The following is a 26,754-nucleotide window of genomic DNA, read 5'->3' on the forward strand; positions in this document are numbered from 1 at the left end:
AGTTGAGGTCGCATGATCAATCACGATTGTATTGAATGGTGGAATAGGCTTAAAGGAATGAATGGTCTTCTGCTATTTACATTCTCATCAACTCTGACCACAGTTAGTCTTAGCTTTGATAGAATTTGTCAACATATAGAGCAATCTCATTTAGGGGTTTAAATTGTACCAGAATATTGATTATTCTGTTTTATAAATATATGATAGGTATTAAATATCTAACCATTCCTGAGGTTGATTCTAAATTAATCCTCTTTGCTGCTTAACCTCATTCACTTCTAGGATAATGAAAGATGGAAAATTCTAGCACCATACAGGCCCTTCAGCTCATGATGTTGTTCCAAACTACAGTATGTAAGCCTACTCAACAAACTAAACCTTCCCTACATCACATCCACAACCCTCTATTTCTCTTGCACCCATGTACCTGTCTAAAAGTTATTTAAATGTCCCCATTGTACCAGCTTCCACCGCCACCCCTAGCAATGCATTCCAGGCATTGAAAAGAAACAGCAACACCTTACCCTTTATGTCTCCCCTAAACTTGTACAAATATCCCCTGGTGTTTGCTACTCTTGCCCCGGGAAAAAGATGCTGGCTATCCACCCTATCTATGTTTCTTATAATCTTGTAGATCCGCTGAGATGAATGTGCCAGCTGTGTCCAGCAATAAATGAGAAAACTACTTACCCTATATACCATCGTATAGGATGTTTCGAAACTTTAAAATTTCAACTTAAAATCAGAATTTGTCAATTATCTCCCTTTGCTCTGGAAGATTGAGGAGAATCTCAGTCAATGGAGAACTCACCACATAACTTTAATGGGCAGAGTTAACTGTGTTAAGATGAAGGTGAGGCCAAGGCTACAATATCTATTTCAATCGTTAGCCATTCCGTTGTCCCAGGGTTTCTTTAAGATGATCAGCGGATGTGTCAGAAAGTACCTGTGGAACAGGAAAGGGACTAGAAACTCCATGGAAAAGTTGACTTGGGATTAAAAATTGGGGGTTTAAAATTCCTAGATTTCAAAAAATGTTACTGGGCTGCCCAGGTGAGGTTTATCACCGGACTTTTCGAGGAAGGGGATCCCCCCCAACCCCGGGCACAAATTGGATTACATGCAATAGATGAAGAGATAGCAGGAGAATTTATTTATATAAATGGGACACTAAATTAATCTCAAAGGAAATGAATAACCCCACACTAAAGCCTATATTTCAGACATGGCAAAGAATAAATCAATGTATTAGATTGAAGGTGGAGATATCTCTCAAAACGCCCTTGATCCAGAACAACTTTATACCCATGACTCTGGACAATAAGATCCTGGACACCTGGTGCCAGAAGGGGATCAAGTGTATTGAGGATTGGTACAAGCGAGGGCAGCTCCTGTCATTCGAACAGTTGAGGAATAAATGTGATTTGTCTAATAAAACATTTTTCTGCTGTCTGCAACTATGATATTTTTTGAGGGACATATTGGGACCACCTATGAACCTGCCCATGTGTAGTGACATGGGGATTCTAATTCAAAGGGGGAATGTGAGTAAATTTATTTCTATGATGTATTTCATATTCCAAAGTGAGGGCCTGAAGCTGGACTTGTACAGGTTGAGGGAAAGGTGGGAGTTGGACTTGGGCACAACAATCCACGAGAGGTGTTGGTCAGATCTGTGTCTGGACAGATTACAGCTATTATAATTGCCAGGTACAGATTTTTACATCAACGGCACCTCACACCACAAAAATTACATAAATCCAAACAGAAATTTTCGAATAGTTCTTTAGGTGTGGTGTTATCTATTCAACCTGGCTGTGTACAAAGGTGAGGTCCTTCTGGGGGACATTCTGAAAAAAATTACAAAGGTGGATTTTCCACAAGATTTGGAATTGTACCTTCTGGGTAACATTAAGGACGTGTGTTTTAAACTGTCCAAATACCAAATTCTGTTTGTGAAGGTTGCCTTGGCAGGAGCCAGGAAATGTATAGTGGTCGCGTGGAAGTCTGACTCCCAACTAAATATTACACAATGGAATATGGAAAAGTAGAGTTGCATTCCCCTGGAGAAAAACATGTACAATTTAAGGAAAAAATATGACACATTTGTTAGAGTGTAGGTATACAGACATAATTTTCTCCCTTTCAGAATAAAGGAAATGAAGTAATCTGTCCCAGCAGGGAAACGATTTGGATCAAAGAAGAGGGACATGGCGCAGATGACGAGCTCTTGTTTTTTTTTGTCCCTTACCATTTTTTATTTAAGTACCTGGGTATTTTTAGTTTTTCTTCAGTTTTTTGCAAGGGTCATTGACCTCACTGGTATTTGTGGGTTTTTTTGTTTTCTTTGTATTTTTATAATTTATATAACTTTATTCCTGATTGAATTTGGGGATGGGGGCAGGGGAAAAACAGACTTAGTTTGTTATACATAAGTGTTGTAAAAAAGTGTATTGTTGCCTGAATACATGAATCTTTGAAAATCAAAAATGAAATATTCCCCCCCAAAAAAAATCAGGTTGTCCTAAAATCCAACTCTTGACACTGCAATCTTGCCGTTGGCTCCAACTCTTGACACTGCAATCTTGCCACCGGCTCCGATGCATGCCCTGTTAATTATCAGCAAAGACTCAGTACTCCTCCGTGGGGTCCATTCGCCCTGTCTGACTGCTGTCGCTCTACAGGCTTAAAACAGCTGGTTACAGGAGCTGATGGTGGTTTATTTTAAAATATGCAAATAAAATTAAAACCTTTACATGGAATTTGTATTAAAATATTGTGATATGCTTTTAACAGCAATCATTGGTCAGCGGTAAGTGTCAGATTTTGGGGTCGTCTTATATAAAGACTATTGCTCAAACCTTAGGTGGAAATTCTGCATTGTCCTATACAGAGTTGCCCTATATGATTGCATATATGGTCATCTGCAAAAGGTTGAGAGTGGAAGAGCTTTATCAGAAAAGATATTGATGTAATATTTGACCCTGATTTCCTCTGTCTGCAGTTGTGGAAGAGATCGATGATGAAGAGGTTGCTTTCCTTGTTGCTGATGCAGCTCAAGAGCCTACTACTTCTCGATTACGTCCGACTGCTAGAAGAACCCGGGCTATAGCAAGGACTCGTCAGAGTGAGAGAGTCCGAGCAAATGTAAACAGGAACAGGATAACCCGTGCACATCAGATCAGGGTGTGTTGACTTCATTGTACAAAGCTACCTTGTCCAGAGATAGTGGTTTAATTACTAGCAAACAGAATCAAATGCTGGCATTTACGAAGATAAGAAATAGAAGCAGACGAAGGCAGTTCAGCCCCTTGTTCTGTCACTCAGTAGGATCTTGGCTGATCTTTCACTGGAGTTCCACCTTCTTGTGGTGACTACCTCAGATGTACCTCATTGTAATTTCATGTACAATTTCCTGCTAAGATGAGTCTCTGTTGGGAAGTAGAGTAAAACCCCACCGTATCTGGCACCTATGGGGATTGGTAGATGCCAGATGAGTGAATTTGCCAGTTGCTTGAGATTGTGTGTTACTTGATTGGCGAACTAACTGCTAGGTGGAGCAAATTTTAAAGTTCTGTATTTTCTACCTTTTTCTGCAATTTTTTTGCAGGTTGCTTGAGGCTGCCAATTGTTAGAATTCTGGATAACAGGGGTTTTACTGTAACTGGTTTAAGGCTGTGTTAAATCTCCTTTCACTATGTGTTTTGTGTAACCAAATGATTCCTGTAACATTATATCTGTGAGATAAGTTTTGTGACTCTGATGTCTTTGGAATTGAAAACTATTCAGTTAAATATATAAATCCTATTAGATATGATGCATCTTAGAACCTAAGATTCTCTGGCGTGCCCTTAGCAATTGATGATTTACTGCCAGCGTTAATGTTTGGGTTGTAATAGCTTGCTGCTGCTAATGCCTGAGATCCAGTACCCTCCCACTGGACAACGCCATAAACACCAGTTCTATGTTAGCTTAGCAGATGCCCAGTGATTTGCCCACTGACTTCACAAGGTTCAGTTCCTACCTGATTCCAGTCCAGGTACTGAATCTGCACTGGTCACCAGAGTGACAGGCTGCACCTACAAGTTGCACAAGAATACAGACAGGATAGTCTAGGGTTGCACTTAACACTATTTCAAAGAATGAGAGGGAGTCTCAATTGGATGTAAAAAAAAATCTTCACTCTGAGCATTGTGAACTTGTGGAACTGTCTGCTGCAGAAAGTAGTTGAGGCCGAATTATTAGATGTATTCCTCGGGAGTTAGATTGCCCCTTAAGGCTAAAGGGATCAAGAGGTGTGGAGAGAAAGCAGGAATAGGGTACTAAGGTGGTATGACCAGCCATGGTTATGAATTGTGGTGCAGGCTGAATGGCCATGACCTCACTTGAAAATGGCTGTAAGATAAGTTCACCATCTTTCCTGGAAGGAAGTAGCTTTGCATCCTAGCCCACACTTACTGCTCACAATGACTGCAGAGTTGAGGAATGTTTCCCTCATCTTTCATTGAGAAAACAAGGATAATTGAGCAGTCGGCCACTCAGCCCCTGAGTCTGTCCACTTGTTCATTGCTATCACGGGTGATCTGGCCCAGGACTCATCACTTTACTGCCAGTTACCCCCCAGCCCTCCACTCCCTGATCCACGTCTATTTGGGGCAGTGCTTTTAGCGCAACACTGTTACAGCACCAGTGACCTGTGTCTGCGTGGATTTCTTGCGATATGTATTTTTACCTTTGCTACATAAAGGACACTATTTGACCTGCTGAGCTTCTCCAGCATTTTGTGTTTTATTGACCAGCAATAAAGATTAGTTTGACAGAGGTGGAACACCTATTCACTGAATGTTAATCCAGGATGAAAAGGCAATGTAATAGTTCCAACTTGTTGATGACACAAAGTTCTTTGGGAGAGTGAATAGTTGAAGGGGACAGTTTTAAGTGAGGAAGTGAGGACAGAAGGGGCTAGTCTGAGAAGCTATTGTCCACGGCCACTCACTGGCTTCTCCCACACACCCAATGTTTTTGAATATTTTAATATGAGATTTCACATCCAAAGTACAGAGTACCTATGGATAGATGTTAAAATTCTCAAAGATACACTACACTTAAATCACCAATGCCTGAAGAGGGCGCACAAAATCAGTGAACCGGTGCGGACTCGAAAGGCCAACATGGCCTGTTTCCGCTCCGTAAATGATTATATGGTATGGGTATAATGTAGAGCACAGAGCAAGTCTTTCTCCAATTGTGATCTAATGAGAGTACACGTAGAAAACTACAGCTCTTCCCAAGAAGTACAAACCCACCACAGAGGAGTAGAGATGGTGCAACCAGGTCAAGCAGATTGTTTTCTGGGATGGAGTCGAATGTTTTTGGCTTGGAAGCTGGGGTCATAAAGTGTGAGAAATGATGCAAAAACAGAAAATGTGGGAACAGCAGCAAGTCAGGGAGCATGAGTGGAGAGAAACATCATTAATGGTACAGCTTGAAGTCCCTTCATCACAATAGGGAAAGGTGACCTGAAACCTTAACTATTTTTTATCTTTCCACAGCTACTGCTTGACCTGCTGAGATTTTCATTTCAGGTTTTCAGTATCTGTGTTTTTTGAGAGATACACTAACCATGATGTCAGATTTCTCAGGATTGATAGGGTTCCAGACAGACAAAATACACTAGGAGCATTCTCAGGATGAGAGGTTCCTCTTAGGTGTGAGGAGGACTTTTTCCCCCCTTGGAGAATTCTTTGGATTACTTCAAGAGTGTGGATTTGTTGTTGCGATTATTCAGTGTTGAAAATATTGGAGGTTTTTCCACATATTACTGAATCTGGGGATGTGGGCTCAAGTGAGGCAGTACAGTTAAGATGAATTATGATGTCAAGTACACAGGGAGTGTGTCCTACCCTTATGTTACTTTGGAAGAGGAAAGAATGATTTTGCAGGAATGTTTTTGATGAAAGCTCCAGGTTTAATGGTATTGGAGAGGAGACACTGGGTTTGCTTGCACAGCTGTGGTAATGGGGCTGTTTTGTGTTGGGAATTTTCACTGTTCTTCATCAACCTTTGTCACAAAAGTTGAGATGACAGAAGCAGACTGTAACCCAGCTTGGACTGTAACGTGTGCAATTCTTTTTGTCCACAGGATGTTCCCCAGTACCTAATGAATGCAAGTCTGTTGGATGAAACCATTGAGAGTGTTGTTGCAGGCTTAAACACAGCTGTATACCATCGACCCCTCATCCCTCGCAGTCAGAGCACAAAGAAACGTAGGAAAAGAAAAGGTAATGGAAACTAGCTTAAAGCATGCGAGAATGGAAATAAAACAAGGTGTCGTGGATGGAGCAACACCTGAACATGTAGTTGAGCTTTGAAGGTTGGCTGCAGTCCACGTAGTCTTTGTGGCGAAAGTCTGGGTTGAGAAGGAGGTGTGGGCTGGATGATGTTAGAAAATAACTCGTGTGTGGGGGGGTGGGAAGAAGAGGGGGAAGGACCCCACACTGTTTGGGGACAGGGATGGAGGTTCTGGGACATTCAGATTGATACCAGGGCTGGAGTAAGTGGCTGGACTGAGGATGGTCTAGTGGTTCAAGGAACCTTAGCTGCTTGGATTCAGAATTGGCTTGTCAACAGAAGGAAGATGGAGTGTGTTCTGCCTGGAGGTTGGTGGCTAGTGGGCCTTGCAGGGATCTGTTCTGGGATCTCTGCTGTTCACAAAGTTTAGAAGTGACTTAGATGAAGAAGTGGATGGGTATGTCACTAAGTTTGCAGATGATACAGTGTAGAAGTGGATAGTTTAGAAGGTAGTCGTAAGTTACTCAGGATGTAGAGTTGGGCAGAGAACTGGCATTTCAATTGAGAAAAGTGAAATGCACTTTGGAAGGTCAAACGAAGGTGGTGTACATGGTTAATGGCAGGGTTCTTAAATGTGGAGAACAGGAACCTTGGGGTCTGAATCCATAAATCTCTCAAGGTTGCCATGCAAGTTGATAGGTAATTGAGAAGGTTTTTGGTATGCTGGCCTTCATTAATCTTGGGATTGAGTTCAAGAATCGTGAGTAATGTTACAGCTCTTTAAAACTCTGGTCAGACCACACTTGGAATATTGTGTTCAGTTCTGGTCACCTCATTACAGGAAGGTTGTGGAAGCTTTAGAGAGGGTGCAGAGGAGATTACCAGGATGTTGCCTGGATTGGAGAATGTCTTGTATGTAAAGATTAACCAAACTAGGCTTTTTCTCTTTGAAGTGACAGAGTCTGAGAGATGACTTAATAGAAGTGTATAAGATTATGAAGTGGATAGCCAGCACCTTTTTCCCAGGGCAGCAATAGCTAATTTCAGAGGACATCTATTTAAGGTGTGAGAAACAGAAGTACCTTCACAGAAATTGCTCGAGACAAAAATTGAGAATAAAGAACATTTATTATACAACAATGCAAAGTTGGGTGCTTCCCCTTACCCTGGGAATACACACACATACTGGGGCTCACCCAACTTTTATACAGTTTATTTCAGTATAGAAGTACCCTCCCCCTTACATTCTTCTGCCTCCTGGGTGAGTTTGGCATGAGGCAATCCTGTCTGCCTATGTGCTGTTTCTGTGAACTTGGAGGACACATATATCCATACTAGTTTTCTTCATCTTTCATATTTTCATATTAGTTTTACTCATCTCTCACAAAGGTGAGTGAGGAAAATTTAGGGTAAATGTCAGAGGTAATTTTTTTTTAGAGAGTCTCTAGAATGCACTGACCAGGGTGGTATTAGAGGCTTGTACAATAGGGACATTTATGAGATGCTTTGATATACACCTGGATGTCAGAAGAATAGAGGGTTATGGGTGTGAGGAAGGATGAGCTGGTTGTGGAGTAGGTTTACATGGGTTGGCATAGCACTGTTGTTATAGTTCAGTCCTGTCAAGGTACAAGAAGTACAACACACAGAATTTATTAGAGTCTCGCTAGTGGGAATGAGCAGTAATTAGGGTTGGGTAGACAAGGTCACCTCCCTAATACTGTTGAACCTCATTCAAAGTACAAGGTTACAGGGTACAATGTTGAAGGCATTTTACTGCATATTATTAAGTTAATAATTCCTTTAAGGGTATTGTTTCAAGCTGAAGTTTTACAGTCAGTGTTTTGCTCATTTCTAAAGACAGGGAAAATATTTATTATCATTGATTGGCTTTCTATAATTAAAAGATATGGATTCGGGCAGACATGATCAAAAGGATCCTTTAAGACAGTGTTAACCTGGCTCTTTGCACATGTAAATGGTTGCTTCCCCAGTGATCTCCATATTCATTATCTTTAACAGGGGTTAGTTGATTTCTAGATTTCAAAGGCATTGGCGCCCTTGGTTGTTCTGCAGGGGTTTGATGTTTCCACATTCTGTTTGACAACTTGTAGTGCCATCAACTGCTTTTGGGCGGGAACCCCTTTATGAATGGGCTGCGTCTGACAGCTCGTTATGTGTAATGGCAGGTAATAGCACTATTGTGTACAGAGCACCAGGAGATGGCTTTATGGAAGAGGTGATAATGGATAGTAGTTGCAGCTGACCTGTCTGTGTGAGTGTCCCAATACCCATTTCTTAGTAATTTACAGCAATAATTTAAAAGTCTACTCTACCTTTCATAATATGGTTATAATAATTGTTTCAAAATATCCAACATCTTAACTCTTATACACAGCACATTCAGTTCATTACATTGTCAACCAATACCACACTGTGGGCTAAAGGGGCTGGATTGTGCTGTAATGTTCTATGTTCTATGTTCTAATGGATTGGGGAAGAGATTGAGTGGAGTTGAAGGCAGGACGAGAGATGTGGGATGATGAAGAAATCCACGTATCTATTAATTATGAGACAATATTTGTTCTGTGTTAGAAGTTTAGATTCAATCTTTTAAAATTCTTCATCTGTCATATATGTGGAAGCTTCAAAAACCTACATATCCCAAATACTTTTTCAAGCCCTAATCTTTGCATTATTGATTACAAATTCACATTATGTCAGTTATTTCCATGTTATGGAATATATTTTCAAGCTTTAGTAATTTATCTTTTTATTTCATTACATTTTTCTTCCAGTCCTTTCCCTGTCCCAGCCACCTCTGGAATATATTTGGGTCGTGACTCTGACTTCCACCTGCACTATTAGCCTATAAGGGTTGTGTGGCCTCATGCAGGCAGTCCGGTCTGTCATCTTAACATCTGAACTTACATCTGAACATATAACTCTATCCTCTTGCATCCTTTTGACTTGACGATGACCATTGGTGCTCAGCCCCAGCTCAGCTTATGCAGTAGTATGGTTGTTTAATTGCCATCTCCAATCTCTCCACTGTGACACCTCTTGTAACAGAGTGCTGTGGACTTACAGCAAGCAAAAGTTGTTCAAATGCTTGATGTTGGATCATGAACTGATTAGTGTGCTTTAAACTTGGGTCCTAAGTTGTGGTGATATCCAGCTGCACTACTCAGACTTGTATTTTGATCTAATTTTAGTTCTTGTTGCTTTCCCTCTTTGTTCTTGATGAGGTGTGTTTCTAATGGCACTTACCTGTGACCCTCTGGGCTTTGATGTCATGTATTGAACAGATCAAGCTTTGCATCAACAGGATGATGGGATTAATATTGTGCAGCAATAGATTGATTCTATCTTTGTGGCTGAGAATGCTATAATCTTTCTTTGTTCCTACAGGTAAAAAAAGGAAGCGAGCTGGAACACAGAAACCTCGCGGTAAAACCAGCCTCTCATCTGGAACGACAACGAGAAAACACAGGCGAAAGACGAGGAGAAGGAAAGGTGCAAAGAAAGTGGTGAGAGCAGCTTTAATTCTGCAGTGTGCAATAGGGCGGAATTTCCGCTTGAAAATCAGGGTAACGCTTCTGTCTCTTCAATTAGATCAAGGCTAGCATTACAACACGCTCACGCATTGCAAAGAGCCTTGGGCTGGGTAGACCTGTCAATGGGATCTTGGTTCCCTCTGTCTACAAGCCACTGGAGCCATCTCTGAAGGTTATGCGGACAGATATCGGAGCAGCTTCGTTGTCTGTGTACGGAGACCCCAATGACCTGGATCCATTTGAAAGGTGAGTTTTCTTTTGTATTCCAGTGGATTTTCTAAAATGCTTCCCGAGAGTCCCAGTGCAAAATCTTTTTGGAGCCAATTCCCATTAAGCCTTGCTGTAGGATTAGAGCCTAGGAAGATGAGAAAATGGACAGCACAGTAGATCTGGATTCAGTACTCTCTGGAGTTTGCACATTCTCCCTGCGACTAGGTGGGGTTCCTCTGGGGGCTCTGTTTTCCTCCCACATCCCAAAAATATGTGGATGGTCAGTTCATTGGTCTCTATTAATTGTCTGTATTGTGTAGGTGAGTAGGGGAATCTTGAGGGAGTTGATGGAATTGTGGGGCAAATAAAAATTGAATTAATGTGGGATTAGTGTATGTGGGTGGCTGAGGCTGATCTTGGTTAATGCCTTATTTCTGCACTGTATCACTCTAATGCTCAGAGGTCATCAGAATGAGAATCAGAATTTATTGTCATGAACATCATGAAATTTGTTGTTTTGCAGCACCTTCACAGGGACAAACATTGCAATTAAAAATAAATTAGTGCAAAGAAAGTGAGATAGTGTCTGTGATTTTTTTTGTTCATTAAGAAATCTGATGGCGGAGGGGAAGAAGCTATTTTTATACTGTTGGGTGTTTGTCCTCAACTCGTGTGTATCTCCTTCCCGGTGGTAGCACTGAAAAGAAGGCATGGCCTGAGTGGAGGGAGTCCTTGAAGAGAGAGGCTGCTTTCTTGAGATACAGCCTCTTGTAGATATCCTTAATGGAGTGAAGACTGATGTTGCTCTCTGTAGTCTTTTCCTGTCCTGTGCATTGGCACCAGACAGTGATGCAACCAGACAGAATGCTCTACTGTGGAGATTCAAAGAATGAAAACCAACTAAGGGGGGGGGGTGGGAATGAGAGCACAGAGGATAAATGGAATATTGCTGCTGATGGGAGAGGAGAAAATGGAATGAGGGAGGGATGGAATGTTGCACCCCTTGTGAGCATCTTTCACTCTCCTCTCCCGAACAGATCCGAACATTGGCTGTCTGGGTTCTGCCCTCTGGGTTTTCCTACTGGGACTCTGCATCTTACCAAACCAAGTGAATCCCAGTGTAGAGTGACCCTTTTGCTATCCCCTCAACTGGTTGATCAGACACTTTCTTTCTGCCCTTCAGAATATGGAGCAGAATAGGAGTGGGAGGAGGTTGTCCTTTCAGACAAATTCATGCCTGATCCATTTTCCAGCACTATCCCCTGTTACCCATCAACCTCTATTTAATGAGCTTGACAACAGAACCTTCACCACAGTCTAGCACATAGAACTTCCAGATGTTCATCAACCTTATATCCTTTCTGGTCCTGAATGGCCCCCAACTCCTCATTCCTACACATCAGCTGGGGCATCCTCCTAGCATTTAACCCATCAAGCATTGCTGTAGGTTTCAGGAAGATCCCATATACTTCTGAACTAGAAAGTACAGCCACAGTCTACACCACCTCTATCAATGCCAGCTCAGCATCACTGGAACCAGTCCAGTGAATCTCCCTTGATGAAAGCCCATCCTTTTATGAGTAAGGGATGCCCAACACTGCACACAATACTCCAAGTACGGTATCACAAAGACCATAAAGAATTGCAATGACACATGCCAGTAATCAAACCCTCTCATTATCTTCTGCACCTGCATGTTAGCCTTCATTGTAAACAATTTCCTGCAATATCCAGGTTCCAACAGGGGGAAACAGTCTCATGTGATGGAACAGATACTCGACATTTCTGTCTTGTGCCACAAAGTAGATGATTCTGGAGACACGAGACTGGAGACATACTGGAAGAACTCAATGGGTTGAGCAGCATCTGGAGGCAAAGGGATGGGTGGTGTTTCAATCCAGATGTTGCATCAGGACTTAGTGTTTAAAGGGAAGATAGTAGTATGTAGCAGTGAGAGGGAAGGGTGAATCAGACGCAGGTAGGTGATAGGTTGAACTAGATGAGGGGTTGAGACAGATGCTGCTGTGATAAGGAAGAATGATGGGCCAACGTAACCAGTTGAGAGGGGGAAACAAAAGGTGTACCAAGGCAGCAGGGAGATAATTGTGTGGGTGATGGGCACATGGAGCCAGGGAGGGGAAGAGGGAGTGGTGAAACTATGGAAAAGATGAACAAAGAGAGAGACAGGTGTGGCACCTGTGGTTTCAGGGGAAAATGGCAGGGTTTAGGAAGAGGCTCAGGTCAAAACATTGGTCACCCTTTACTTTCTATTAAATGATGCGTGTCCTAGTGAGTTTTATCAGCACTTTTGTGTATTGCACGATAACCCAGCATCTACAGACTTTCCTGTTTACCCTTTATCGATTGAATTAGTCACATAGGTTAGTTAATGTTTACTGTTCATAAACTTATGTTGACTCTGCTCAGCCCTTCTGTTTTATTTTGTGTTTTTTTATGGCATCTTTCATTATTGATTCCTGTGTTTTCTCTACTACTGATCTTAGGCTAGCAGCTTGGTTTACTTTTTTTTCTCTCTCCCTCATCTCTTAAATATTGGAGTAACATTTACTAACCGTCATTCCACAAATCCAGAAAATGTAGGACTGTGGAGATATACCCAAAGCATCCGTATCTCCAACCCAGATGGCACAAAACTTGAATGTAGATCATTGGACCCTAAGGAATTTTCAGCTCAGGTTCACCAACATCATAAGTACTATTTTTGATTAGTTCCCTCAGTTCCTCAGCCTCACTTGAACTCGATTGTCTGATATATCCAGTAGGTTTAGTGTGTGTTCTTTCACGATAGACAGAATTCAGTTGTTTAATTCCTCCTCAGTTTTCTTATTCCCAATTACGGGTGCTCTCCTACTTACGATGGTCCGATGTATGATTTTTCGAAGTTATGAAGGTACGAATCCGTACTTTCACTTTCAAATTCTGATCTATTCCCATGCTTGTGATATGCGGCACGCTACTCTCGCACAGTGGTGGGCAATTGTAGGTGCATTTTTCTTTTTCGAATTACGACTTTTTTAGACTTATGATGGGTTTGCCGGAATGCATCCTGTCGTAAGTTGAAGAGCCCCTGTATTGTATAACCTTTTCTTTCTATAAAATGGCTATACTTGCCCCTTTTTTAACCTTTAAGGGTGGTCTATTTTTCTGATTCTTTCTTGTTTACTCTGGTATCTTACTGTGCTTCATTTTTCTGGACTTGCTTTTGCTGGGTTTCGAATGCTCCCCATCAGCAGGCTTTCTACTTTTGCTGGTAATTTTTACAAGTTCTTAGATATAATACTATCTTTAAACTCTCTTGTCAACCACTTTCACTTTTTATTGTGCCTTAAAGGAAGGTTCAACTTTATCTTTAAATGCTCACACCCCTTTCCACAAGTGTTCACAATCACACTTTTCAACATTAAGCACTTTTACACAGGCACTGAGAAGCAGAAAATTTCCACATATTTTATGCTCCCCTGGCTGTGTAAAAATGTCCTGATGGAATTTATTTGCTCAATTCTATCCTGTAATTTTTCCACCAAGACCCCTACACATTTTTACGGAGTGGCTGCAGTGTAAATCGACTGCAGGCACTCCATAAGAAACTGGGCTAATGAGTACGACATTCACTCTCTTGACAAACTCTGCAACACAGGAAGGCAGTGTAAAAATGTTTAGGAAAAGTGCTGTGTAAACAACCTCTCCGGAGGTAAGTTACGCAAATTTTTAACAGAATTTTTCCTTTATTTCTGTGTAAAAATCATAATTAGTCTCCCCATTACCCATAGGTAACCCTTTTGACCTAAATAGTTTTATTTGTTTAAATTTAAGTCTAATTTCAAACATCTTATGCGTGTGATCATTTAAAACTTAGGAGCACAGAAATTTCTTCTCGTAAAGGGTGGAGAAGCTCTGGAGTTTTGTACGCGGAAGGTCACAGGCTGAGTTACGGAGGGGGGTTAAAGAAAGAGGCGATATATTTTTGTAAATTCTATCATGTTATGATCAGTCTCCCTTGAAAACTTAAGGCTCCAAAAAAATCAGATCATCAACCAACCTCTGCACAAAACCAAATTCAAAATAGGGTTTTCCCCAATTTGTTTCAGACAGATTTCTGGGTATTAAGGGAAGAGGTGTGGGAATAGTGCTAGGAACTGGCTTCCTGGTAGAAGGTATGCCATAACCTTGATTACTGAGCAAGTTCATGGGTCTGTGTGGCTCACTCTACTTGTATTTCTCTCGTATGCTGATCCAGAAAATCTTCTCGTATGCATTCTCTTATCACAGAGATTAAAGGTTCTCATGATTCTGTATTGCCCCGTCACATAAACTATTCTAATTCACTGCCTTCCACAATATTATGACAACCATATGGTCTCCAATAAATAACTCATCAAGATTTTGATGATGGGGTTTTCCCCCATGGGTGCTTCCCGACTGGGTAAGTTCCTCCAGCAGATTGATTTTGCTCCAGGTTCTAGCATCTGCAGCCTCTCGTGCACCTGCTATCAATGCTTTTTTTTAACCTTTGCTTCTTGATTCAACAAAAATTGAGTCCATTTCTGCTTCATGGTCCGATGAGTGAAGATCACCAATGCACTTCCCCCCCATAACTGTCAGGTGCCATGGAGTAGTCTTTAGAACACAAGAAAACAGGAGCAGATCCCCAGACCTTCAGTGTGACGATGGCAAATCTGCCCCAGGCTTAAACTCTTCTCATTCCCCATAGCCTGCTTTCAAAAATGGATCACTTCTCTCCAGTGATCTCGTCTCATGACTCTCCATGTAGAAAATTCCAGATTTACTACCCTTTATGAGAAGAGATTAATCAGTTTTACATAACCCTGCACTTTTCTGATCCGTACACTCCCACTCGTGAAATCATCTCAATATTTATTATGCCTCATTAGAACCCCAGCAATTTGTCAAATGTGATTCTTATTTCACAAAACTGGGTTTGCTTGCTTTGATTAGTTAGCTCTTCAAAACGGACAGTTGTGTTTCTTCCATGATTCCAGACACCAGCATTTTATTCCGTCCAGGGTGCTCAAAAAAATTGAGCAAAGAAATGGGGGCTGGAGGGATTTAGCAGGTCAGGCAGCAGCTGTGGAGAGAAATGGTCAGTCAGCATTTCAGGTTGGGAAATCTTTTCTGAAATATTGTTGGTCCATTTCTCTCTACAGATGCTGCCTGACCTGCTGAGTCCTTCCAGCTTCTTTCAGTTTGTATTTATTCATTCAAGGTCTTTGGGACTTTTTACATTGTAGAAGAGTTGGTGTGGAAAGATCAATGAGTGCTGATGTCTAATTGTGCATAGTATTTCTGCATAAAATCATCAAGGTTTTAATGCTTAAAAACTAAACATTGTAGAATTGGTTGTTATCTTTTAGTGCTTACGAACCTGTGTGTGAGGACACTACAAATCTTGGGTCCCCCTTCAGTAACAAGAGAAGGATTCTTTCCCACTCAGCCCTGCGATCTCATCGGCCAGTAGCTCGACCCATCTCTGTAAAAATATCAAGGTAGGAGATCTGTTGATTTATCATGACTATGGCAGGAAGTTTGCTTGGGCTATCGGTAACAGCTGTTCTCACTAACATATAGTGAGGTCACTGAGAGTGTCAGAGGTTTGTTCAGCACCATCTTGCTTTCCAAAGTCTGTTGGAAAGTCTAATTGCTTAATGTTTTAATACTCTTCAATGTTTCGCAGCCATAAACGTTTGGTGGTGGGTGCTGCTCATTCTTCCATGCACCAGCTCATCTCTACTCACAGAAGGATGAACTCATTGGCTTTTGTTGTTTCTTTCTTCACGTTTTTGATTCTGACCATCAGCTTATATTTCTTCCTTTGTCTCGTTACAACAAAAAAAGAACCATTTGACCAATCAGTTCCATACTAGTTCCAAGCAGGGAACCCCCATCAGTTCTTCAGAATATAGAACAGGATGGCCCACCTTGTCTATACTGACCATGATGCCAATTTAAACAGCTCCCCTGCCTGCGCATGGTCCTTATCCCTTTGTTCCCTGCTTGTTTAAAATTCACATTTATTATCAGTACATACATGACATCACATACAACCCTGAGATTCTTTTTTCTGCAAGCCAGGCAGAATTTCTACTTATCGGTAATGCAAAAAAACTCTACTCAAGAAAAGATATGTATACAAAAGAGAGAAATGTAAGCAAGAAGCAAGTGCAAACAAACTGCAATACAGAAAATAAATATTCAATAATAATGTGCAAAGTAGGAGTCCTTAAATCAATCCCTGATTGAGTTTGTTGTTGAGGTGTCTGATGGTGGAGGGGGAGCAGCTGTTCCTGAACCTGGTGGTGCGAGTCTTGTGACACCTATACCTCTTTCCTGATGGCAGCAGTGAGAACAGAGCGTGTACTGGGGGCATTTTAAATGATACTATAGTATAGAGTCATAGAATGAACATCATGGAAACAAGCCCTTCATTAAACCTATCCCCTCCAGCCTGGTTACCAATCCCATTTGCCTGCTTTGGCGCTTATCCCTCAAGCCTTCCCTGTCCATGTGCCTGTCTAAAACTCTTTTAAATAATAACATTGTCTCTGCCTCTACCAATTCTGCACACCTACCACCCTCTGTGGAGAAAAAGTTGTCCTGGTCCCCTTTAAATCTTTCCCCATTCACCTTAAACTTGTGCCTTTTTGTTTTAGACTTGTCCATCCTGGGAAAAGTGCTATAACCTTTCACCTTATCTATGCCCCTCATGAATTTATAAGCCTCTATAACAGGATTGGCCAAACTACAGCCTGTTGCCCATTTTTAAGTGGCCTGTAGAACATAGATTCTAACAATAAATTGCACTGAATGTACATTGCACTTCTTAGACTAGACTACATGGCAGTGCATAACTAAATAAATAAATAGATGCTAAATAACTAGAAATGATGTCATTTTTCTTGCAGTGTAAATGGTTGAAAACTGCTGGGCTTTATATTGTTTGGCCTGTGCTTCTTTATATTTTTCTGTATGTGGCCCACAACATAAAATGTTTGACCACCCCTGCTCTATAATGTCCCCCCCTCAGTCTCCTACAGTCCTGGGGAAAAGCACAAGCCCATTCAGTCACGCGTTAAGCCTGCCAGTCCCAATTACATTTTCGTGAATATTTTCTGCACCCTTTTCAGCTTAACAAAATCCAGTAACAATTGGGGTGACCAAAACTGCACACAATGCTCCAACCACGGTCTCACCAACAGCCTGTGTCACTGTAGCATGATGTCCCAAAATGCAATGATTCACACTTGTCTGAGATACAGCCCCTTGGCCAATTTCCCATTTGATTTAATCATGTTGAAAGCTTAAATACCCTCTAACTGTACACCGTACCACCAGTTTTGGTCTCTTCACAAACTTCCTAACCAAGCCCAATACAATCGTCAATGTACATTGGTGAGATCAAGTGCAGACTTGACAGCAGAGAGCACTTACACTCTGACAGCACTGGTCATCCTGTTGAGTTCCCAATTGCTGCCATTTCAGTTTCCCTTCCTGTTCCCACACCGACCTGTCCATTGACTGCCTTCTCCACTGTCAGAGTGAGGCCCAATGTAAACTAGAGGAACAGCACTTCTTCCGCCTGGGTGATCCACAGCCCAGTCCATGAACACTGAATCAGGTAACCCTTATCTCCTGTTTTCCCTCTACCCTCCCTCTCCCTCCCCCTCTCTCCTCCCCCCTCCCCCCACATCACCTTCCATCAGCCTTATTCTTTTACCCTCCCCCACCTTATTCCCCCTGACCTTTTCTTTCTCCTTGTCCAATTCCACCCATCACCAACCTGCTCTTGTGTCCTAAATATTCAATAATAATGTGCAAAGTAGGAGTCCTTAAATCAATCCCAGATTGAGTTTGTTGTTGAGGTGTCTGATGGTGGAGGGGGAGCTCTTGTGGCTCCATCTACCTGTCATTTTTCATTCATTCTCAGACTACCTATCACACATTTCCCCCTCCCCCCCTCTAGCCTCTTTATACTAGGTATCATCCCCCTCCTGATTCAGGGTCTATCTGATCTGAAATGAAATAGTGACACTTCCTTCCCCCCCCCCCCCCCCCCACCCCCATCACTTCTGCTGCTAGACCCCTGAGTTCATCTGGAGATTTGTTTTTTGGCACCAGTAACTGATACTATCCAATCCAGGCAACATCCTGGTGAACCTGTTTTGCATGCTCTCTGAAGCCCCCACTACTTTCCTGTAAAGTAGTGATAACCATTGGTCGGCAGCAGTTAGTGCAACACTGTTCTAGCACTGGCGATTGAGACCAGGGTTTAAATCCCATGCTATCTGTAGGTTCTCCCCTGTGTCTGCGTGGTTTTTCCCCGGGTGCTTCGTTTTCCTCCCACCGTTCAAAACTTACCAAGGGTTTAGGTCAATTGAGTGGCATGGTCCGAAAGGGCTTCTTACCATGGTGTATATTCAATTTTAATTTTTTTTTTAAAACTGCACGCAGTATTCCAAAAGTGGCTTTGCCCAGCTGCAATATGACCTCGCCTTTCATGCTCACTGCTCTGATGCACAAAGGTAAATTATGCCATAGTTTGAGACTGAATCAATAAATGGAATTATGATGTTGTAACCATTACACAGAGCTGGCTGCAGGAGAACAGGTATATCAGGTCGATATTCCAGAGTTTTGATATTTTAGATGGGATAAAAGAAGTGGAGGGATTATATTACGAGCGAAAGTGTTACTGTTGCACTCAGAAGGGACATGATCCACTAAGGCAGAATGAGAAGAGATCAGAAATAAGAAAGGTACTTGATACTGTAGGCTTCCCATTAGCCACTGAGAGACAGAAACAGGCATGCACTGGAAGTGCAGTTCTTTACAATGTGGTAGGAACAGGGGTACAATGTTTCATCATTAATCTGAATGTGGAGTGGAGTGGAGCAGCAAAGATTTAGGACCCAGCCACCACAATACTGATGCTTATGTTCAAAGCTGAGGGCTGCTCAGTCCATTGATAGTTGGTGCAAAATTAAAGTGGTAGAGCAAACATCCCAGAGTGGAGTGGTCAGCTCATCGTGCAACCAGATTGCAAAGGTAGGACCTGCAAGATGTATTCCTGAGGTTTTCTCTACCTCTGCACTTGCACTATGGGCTTGCAGCAAAGGGAATTGGTCCTGGTTGCAAGAAAACAATGAGCCTTGTTTTCCCTGTGTGACAGTAATGGGCGACTTCCAGCTGTGGGCTCAGAGGCACAACCAGAAGCCACGCATGTACCAGACGTGCTGGAAAGTATCCTAGCTGAGCAGAATGTTCTATTGATGGACAGCTCCAACATCGTGATTAACAGGGATGGATCACTGAAGACGAAAGGTAAGACCGAAACCGCAGCTTGTTCGTTTATCTCAACAGCTTGAACTAATTTCCATTGTTAATAATTCTGTTAGAGCCATAAACTGGTCCTTTGGCCCATCGAGTCCAAACTCTGTCTAGTCCCATTGACCCACACCCAGACCATAGCCCTCCATGCCCCACCCATCCATGCCCCTATCCAAACCTTTCTTAAATGTTGAAATCAAATCTGCATTAGGGTTAAGGTTCCCACCACCCTGTGAGTTAGATGATTAGCAAGCGGGAAACACCACCACAGCTGGCACCCATCCGCATTACTCAAACGTGTTTGAGCATCATTATATTCTCAGTCTCCTAGGCCCAGTTTGTTCAGTAGTTCCAACTTTACATACACTCCCAGTGGTCACTTACCTACTCTCAATGCATAAGTGGGGCTGAGGGCTTGAATAGGTTGGGTCGGTTTTCCCTGGAGTGGACAATACTGAGGATGGACCTTCTCAAGGTTTATAAAATCATGAGGGGCTTCTCTAAGTATGAATATTAATATAAATATAGTATAGCTGTATGACTCTATAAGGTGAATAGTCAGTGTTTTCCCCAGGGTATGGGAGTCTTAAACTAGAGGACATAGGTTCAAAGTTGCAAGGGGTGAGATTCAGATGGAACTTCAGGAGCATCTTTTTTTCACAGAGGGTGGTGGGTTATATGGAATCAGCTGCCAGAGGAAATGGTAGAGGAGGGTACAATAAAGGTATTGAAAGGACATTTGGATAGATACAGGGATGAGAAATGCTTTGAGGGATTTGTGCCAAGTGCAGGTAAATGGGACAAGCTTAAATGTGCGTAAACAAGTCTGCGGATGCTGGGGAACTAGTGCAATGCACAATGTTGGAAGAACTCGCAGCATCGATGGAAAGCAGCAGGAAATCTCCTCAGTATTCTCTCCAGTGCAACCACATACTTATAGTGTGATGACCAGAAATGCTCACAGCCTCCAAGTGTGGTCTAAAGTTCCAACATAATGTTCCAACCTTTATATTCTACATCAGACCTATGAAGGAAAGCACGCCACATGTCTTCTTTGGCATCCTCAGAAAACTGTGGACTTGAACCCCTAAGTCCTTCTGATCATCAACATTCTTTGGGGCTCCAACCCCCATTTGACTTCTCAAACAGATGGACCTTGGAGCTCAAATCCATGCAGCCCCTAAGGTTGCTGTGCAGATTGATAGGATAGTTAAGAATACCTATGGGATGCTGGGCTTCGTTAAATTTTAAATTTAGACATACAGCATGGTAACAGGTCATTTCACCCCACATGCCTGTACTACTCAATTACACCCAATTGACCTACAACCCCCAGTATGCTTTGAAAAGTGGGAGGAAACTTGACCCCCCCAGGAAAAACCCAAAACGCAGATATGGGGAGAATGTTACAGCACTGGATTCAAACCCTGGTCCCGATCGCTGGTGCTATTACAGGGTTGTGCTAACCCCTATGCCGACCATGCTGAGAGATTGAGTTTGAGTCAAGATGTCATGTTGCAGCTGTATAAATCTCTGGAGAGTCCATACTTAGGGTCTATGTTCAGTTCTGGTCTCCCTCATGGTAGGAAGAATGTGGAAGCTATGGAGAGGGTGCAGAGGAAATTTTAGAAAAAAAGCATTTTAGACAAACAGCATGGTAATAAGCCCTTTCGGCCATGAGTCTGTGCTGTCCAATTTACCAATTTACGCCCAATTAACCTACACCCCCAGTACATTTTGAAAGGTGGGAGGAAACCGGAACCCCCGGGGAAAACCCACGCAGACACGGGGAGAATGTACAAACTCGTTACAGACAGCGAAGGCCAGCATGCCAAACCCTGATTTTCCATTACTAAAGCTCATATAAACAACATCTACCACTCTGCATTCATCAATTTTCTTAATTACCTCCTCAATAAACTCAATTAAACTAGTGAGACAGGATTTCTCCTTCACAAAGCCCTGCCTTTCCAAATGTACACAAGTCCTATCCCTCAGGATTCTGCCCTTTCACTAGCTCACTGGCTTGTAGATACCTGGCATATCCCTGTTGCCCTTCCAGAAGAGAAACACTAGCTTTCCTCTGGTCTTCTGTCACCTCACACCCCTAGCTAATTCCTCCCTTGATTCCCACACCAACCTCAGATTAATCTCATCCACCCAGAGGGATTTAGCAATCTTTGCATGTCCCATGGCATCTAACACTTCCCATTTTATGATACTGATATTCTCTGGACTATCAGAGTACCCCTCCATGAATTCACCATTTTCCATGTCTTTCTCCTTGGTGGAAAACATTATGTAGGATGTTGCCCATCTCCATGCTAGATTGTCAATATTGCCCCTAAGGGGACCTGCTCTTTCCCTGCCTCACAACACTCTGTACATAAATGAAACAGCATTTTATAGTGGTTCTCAACATTTTTCTTTCCACCCACATACCATCTTAAGCAATTCCTTACTAATCACAGAACACCTATGGCATAGGGAATACTTAAAATGGTATGTGAGTGGAAAGAAAAAGGTTGAGAATAACTGGTTTAAACTGTGCTCCCTCTTTGTACTTGGTTACTTGTTCATTTTATCATTTGCTCTCTCCAGCTGCATCAGGCCAACCTCCGCTGTTACCATCAGATAGAAGTAAAACAGGGGAGACTACCAGTGGGTGTTCGTCATCAAGTGCTTCTAACTCAGGAAACTTCACAAATGCCCCAAAAGGGGGCTGGAAATTTGCTGGCTTCACTGCTCCTGTGAAATCCACCTCAGCTGCTTTTCCAACATCTGATTTGCCATCAACTCCTCGGAAACAAAGTGTATCCAGCAACTTGCGGCCTGCCTTCTCGGGAACATTTACTCCAATGCCCGAGGTATCAGTTGGCTGTGGACCAGGAGAGTCCATTTCTTTCCCTGGTACACAACGGGCAGGAGCACCTGGTAAAAGTGCAGGGGACAGTCAGAAGGGTCCCAGTGGCTTTACACCCTTCAGATGGTTAAATAGCGCTTCCAATTTGCATATAAAAAACAATGTAGGCACATTGAACCGAGCTCCACCTAAACTATCTCCTCGGCTTGATATTTCCGAGTTGCCAAGGATACCAAAGATCAAGAATCAAACTGGCAGTAACATGCAAGGTGATGGAATGCCTCGGATCAGCAGACTTGTGGGCAATGACAACAATACTCTTGCTGCAGAGTTTGAAAAGAGTAGCAAAAGTCCATTCCAGGAAAGACTTCAGTCTTCTCTTGCCTCTGGCTCAGCTAACTCCTCCAGCATTTTCCAGGGAAAGCTCCAAGCTCCAGGTACAACTCCCAGGTCGTCCTCTCAGAGTTGGAGGAAGGTGGTAGGTGGCACTGATCACCCAGCAAGGTTGCCTAAGTTGGATGCATACGACCCATTCGAACCCACAGACGATGAAATTCAGCACTGCGGCAAACAAGACTCTCATTCACATTTGCAACCCAATGTAAAAAACACAGATGATATATATGATCCTTTTGAACCCACGGGTTCTGACCCAAGTTCATCCAATTCTACCCCGGCTAGGAATGAGTCAAGATCTGAAGGTGAGAGAGAGTCCCCGGCATCCAGCCCTGGTAACACCATTTCTGGAGGAGATAAAAATGCAGCTGAAGCATTAAGTGTTTATTTTGATTCTGATGCTGCACAGTTATCCTACACACGACAAACTGAATCTTGCAGAATCGAGCCTCGAGAAACAGAAAACCCAGCCTCAAATCTTGATACTCATGAATCTTTGGCCGCACCTTCTTTGGACTCTGATTTGGAGCCCACTTGTGACTCTGGGGATAAGACTGAACCCAGGGTTATGACATTAAGTGCAGAATTCAGTGTGGACAATGAGCACACGAGGCAAATGTTTTGCAGCTTTTTGGTGTCTGAAGATGGTCCAAGGTCTGAGCAACAACCAGTAAATGTAGACAGTGCCAGTGTTCTGTCATCTACATGTTCTGATGAAGGGACTTTGAAAGCTGTTGACAAAATGGTTCCCACTAGTATGAGAAATGATGTTGATATCTCGCCAGAAAATGAACTAAGAAGCAGAATTGATAAAAAAGTCCACACTGACTCAAAGGTTCGTTCAAGGTCAAGATCAAGTTCTCGCAGCCGGCGTAGAAGCAAGAATATGGTTCACGAGAAACACGGGGGCTACAGATCAAGGTCAAGATCTAAGGAGTGGAAAAGGTTGAGATCACATTCAAGAGACCAATGGAGATCAAAATCTAGATCCCGGTCTCGGTCCAGTAGCTCTGAAAGGTACCGGAGGCGGAAAGTTAAACAGGAAAGGTTCCGGGAAAAGAGAGGAAGGCATTCTAGATCACGGTCGAGAGAGCGAAGGTCAGGCAGCTCATCCTCTGAAGCATCCACTGACAGCCACAAGAGGAGGAGAAGAGTCTCTGGATCATGGGACCACAAAGGTTCCTACAAACACTCCTGGAGTAGCACTGAGAAAGGAAAGAGAAGGCAATACCGACGGGACCCAAGTCGGGAACAGTATGAAAGACGAAGCAGGCGCTCAACCTCCTGGTCAAGGGAGAGAAGGCACTCGAGATCCAGTTCAAGATCCAGAGATAAGAAAAAGCCTTGGCCGAAGTTTAGAGAGAAGGCCAGGTCTTGGTCCAGATCTAGTTCTCGAGAAAGAAGATCAAGGTCTAGATCCAGTTCACGGGATAAGAGACGGTCACGGACTAGATCAAGTTCAAGGGAGAAAAGAAGGTCTTCGAGGTACAAGGAAAAGCGAAGGTCAAGGACTCGGTCCCGATCCAAAGAAAGGAGGAAACCAAGAACTCGATCAAGAACGCGTTCACGGTCAAGGGACCAGAGTAGATCCAGGTCTAGAGATAGAGGCTTACAGTCAAAGTGGCAAGCCATAGAAGTCGAACGAAGACGGAACTATACTCAGGAGAAAGTGGTATCTGGTGAGAAAGATTCAGAGCAAAAGAAAATGTCACCTTCCACCAAACTGGAGTCTACAGAAGAGGATGCCTCCATGCCAGAGCTAACCAGTTCCCGTCATGCTGAGAGCTCACAACATGCTCATGATGTGCCTGTTGACCAGAGCTCTTCCCACTCAGTAGACCTAAAAGAGGAATCAATGGTGCCCAATGAAGCAGTACAAGAAGAAGCAAAGCAGATTGAACTTCCTGAACAAAGCAAGGAGTCCAGCTCCCAATGTGAGAACTCAGGGGCCAACAATATGGACAGGTTTCCTGCAGTTGATCATGGCACACTGACAAGTCAAGCGGAAGCAGAAATTAAAGGTCATAGTGCTCCCTCTGAGTATTTCCTGGTCAGAAGTCCTTCTCAGGTGCATGCTGTTGCAGAGGAGGTTTCTATTCCGCTGTTATGTCTATGTAAAGAAGAGGAGATTGCACCTATGGCAGAAAATGAAGAAGCCTTGCCACTTGAAGACCAGCCACTTCCCCAACCTTTTCCAGCAAAAACTGAGCCACCTTTGGCTGGAGCTGATGCTTTGGAATCTGTTAAGCCAGCAATATCAGCAGATGATCAAAAAGAAGCTGTGGACATGAGTACGACGGAGAAGCCACAAAGCCCTGTCCCTTCAGGTATGGAGGCAGAGACCTGTAAAAGTGAGCAAGTAGAAAACGGTGCACCACGTGTGTGCTTCCAGAAGGAAGAACCAAAGCAAGAGACGGTGTGCCTTGCTTCAAGCAGTATAACTAAGCAAGAGGAATCGGAAATCGATGGAAATAAATCATCAGAGAAAAACCTGGGATCAGTGAAAACGGAGAGCAGTAAGGAATGTGGAGAGATTCCACTCCTGCAGTTGCCAGAGCCTGTGAAAATAAAGACAGAGCCTGAAGCAGGTGCACAAAGTACCGGAGTTAAAGCCAAGCCTCTCGTGAAGAGAGTAACTTGGAACTTGGACTCGGAGAAGGATGAAGTTCCCTCTGGGAGGCCTGCAAGTGAGTGTCCCAATTTCTTTTGGATCAGACTGCATTTAAATTCTGATCACAGTGTCATTACAGATTAATTGTTTTCAACACACAAAATGCTGGAGGAGTCAATGGACAGTCAACGTTTCAGTCCATAACCCTTCACCGGGAAAGCTGAGGCCCTCCAGCATTTTGTGTGTTGCTCCAGTTTTTCAGCATCTGCCACCTTTCTTGTTCATTGTTTTCACTCAGTTTGCACTGAAGCCCAAAATGTTGTTGGATGTTCCTCCTGCTGCAATTAATCTGGTGCTTGATCTAATGTCAATGCAGGATGGTGTATTTGCACAGTTTTAGAACCTAGATCAGTACGGCACAAGAATGGGTCTCTCAGCCCACGTGTCTGTGCCAAATATAATGTCCAAGTGAAACCAAAACTGCTGCTTGTGCACAAGAGATATCTCTCCTTCCTCTTCATATTGATGTGTTTACACACCATGACCCTCCAACTTCCATGGGTCAGCCAATTCTGTATCAAAACCTGTCAATTAGTCATGAACTCCATGCATCTGTAGCTTCTGGATCAGCCTACCATATGAAATGCCTCACTAACGTCCATGTTGGCAGCATTCACTGCCTTACCCTCATCATCCATCTTTGACACCTCCTCAGATTGGTAAGACATGATCTACCTCTCACAAAGCTATGTTTGCTGTCCCTAATCTGACTGTGACTTTCCAAATGTGCATAAATCTCATCTCTAAATTTCCTCTCCAATAGCTTCCCTGCAACTGATGTGAAGCTCATTTGCCTATAATTTACTAGATTATCCTTATTTCCTTCTTGAAGAAAGGTACAACAATAGCCACTCTCCAGACCTCTGAGACCTCTCCTGTAACTAGTGAGGATGCACAGATCTTTGTTAAGTCCCCAACAATCTCCTTTACTTGCTTGTGCTTCTTTCACTATCTGATGATATGTTCCATCAGATCCTGGGGACATCCACATTAATTCTCCTCAAAAGAACCAACATCACCCTTGATTTTCAAACAACCTAACATGTGAGCATTCTCCACATTATGCTCCCTGTTACTGTCCTCCATGTTCTTCTCCCTGGTAAACACTGAAGCAAAGTTCTCATTTAATACCTCAGCTACTTCCTCTGACTCCAAGCATAAATTCCCTCCTTTGTCCTTGAGTGGTCCTTCTCTCCCTCGTAATCCATTTGTTTCTAATGCAAGTATAAAATGCCTTGCTCACCAAGGACATTTCATTGCCTCTTTTGACCTTATTACCCTGCTTGAGCTATTTTCTGCCATCTATATTATCCCATTATACATCCCAGGCCCTGTATGATTGTAGCTCCCTGAACCTTGCATGCCTTCCTTTTTCTCACATCATCCCTCTTACCTTGCCATCC

The 26,754-nt window shown here is 42.9% G+C and overlaps 1 protein-coding gene across 11 annotated transcripts in view; it reads left to right on the forward strand.

Annotated features, from left to right (window-relative positions):
• phrf1 (PHD and ring finger domains 1) overlaps window positions 1-26,754 on the forward strand; it is a 110,074-nt gene that overhangs the window by 69,212 nt on the left and 14,108 nt on the right. For 10 of the 11 annotated variants that reach the window (XM_069903897.1, XM_069903902.1, XM_069903888.1 and 7 more), the window contains 7 exons: window positions 3,005-3,186; window positions 6,143-6,281; window positions 9,703-9,821; window positions 9,907-10,094; window positions 15,452-15,583; window positions 19,264-19,415; window positions 22,023-25,367. In XM_069903897.1, the coding sequence (XP_069759998.1) occupies window positions 3,005-3,186; window positions 6,143-6,281; window positions 9,703-9,821; window positions 9,907-10,094; window positions 15,452-15,583; window positions 19,264-19,415; window positions 22,023-25,367 (4,257 nt within the window). Of the gene's footprint in view, window positions 1-1,233; window positions 1,420-3,004; window positions 3,187-6,142; window positions 6,282-9,702; window positions 9,822-9,906; window positions 10,095-15,451; window positions 15,584-19,263; window positions 19,416-22,022; window positions 25,368-26,754 lie in introns of those variants that run through there. The other variant, XM_069903950.1, reaches the window with a different exon arrangement.

The sequence above is a fragment of the Narcine bancroftii genome, chromosome 1 (genome assembly GCF_036971445.1).
Source record: "Narcine bancroftii isolate sNarBan1 chromosome 1, sNarBan1.hap1, whole genome shotgun sequence".
Lineage (NCBI taxonomy): Eukaryota > Metazoa > Chordata > Chondrichthyes > Torpediniformes > Narcinidae > Narcine > Narcine bancroftii.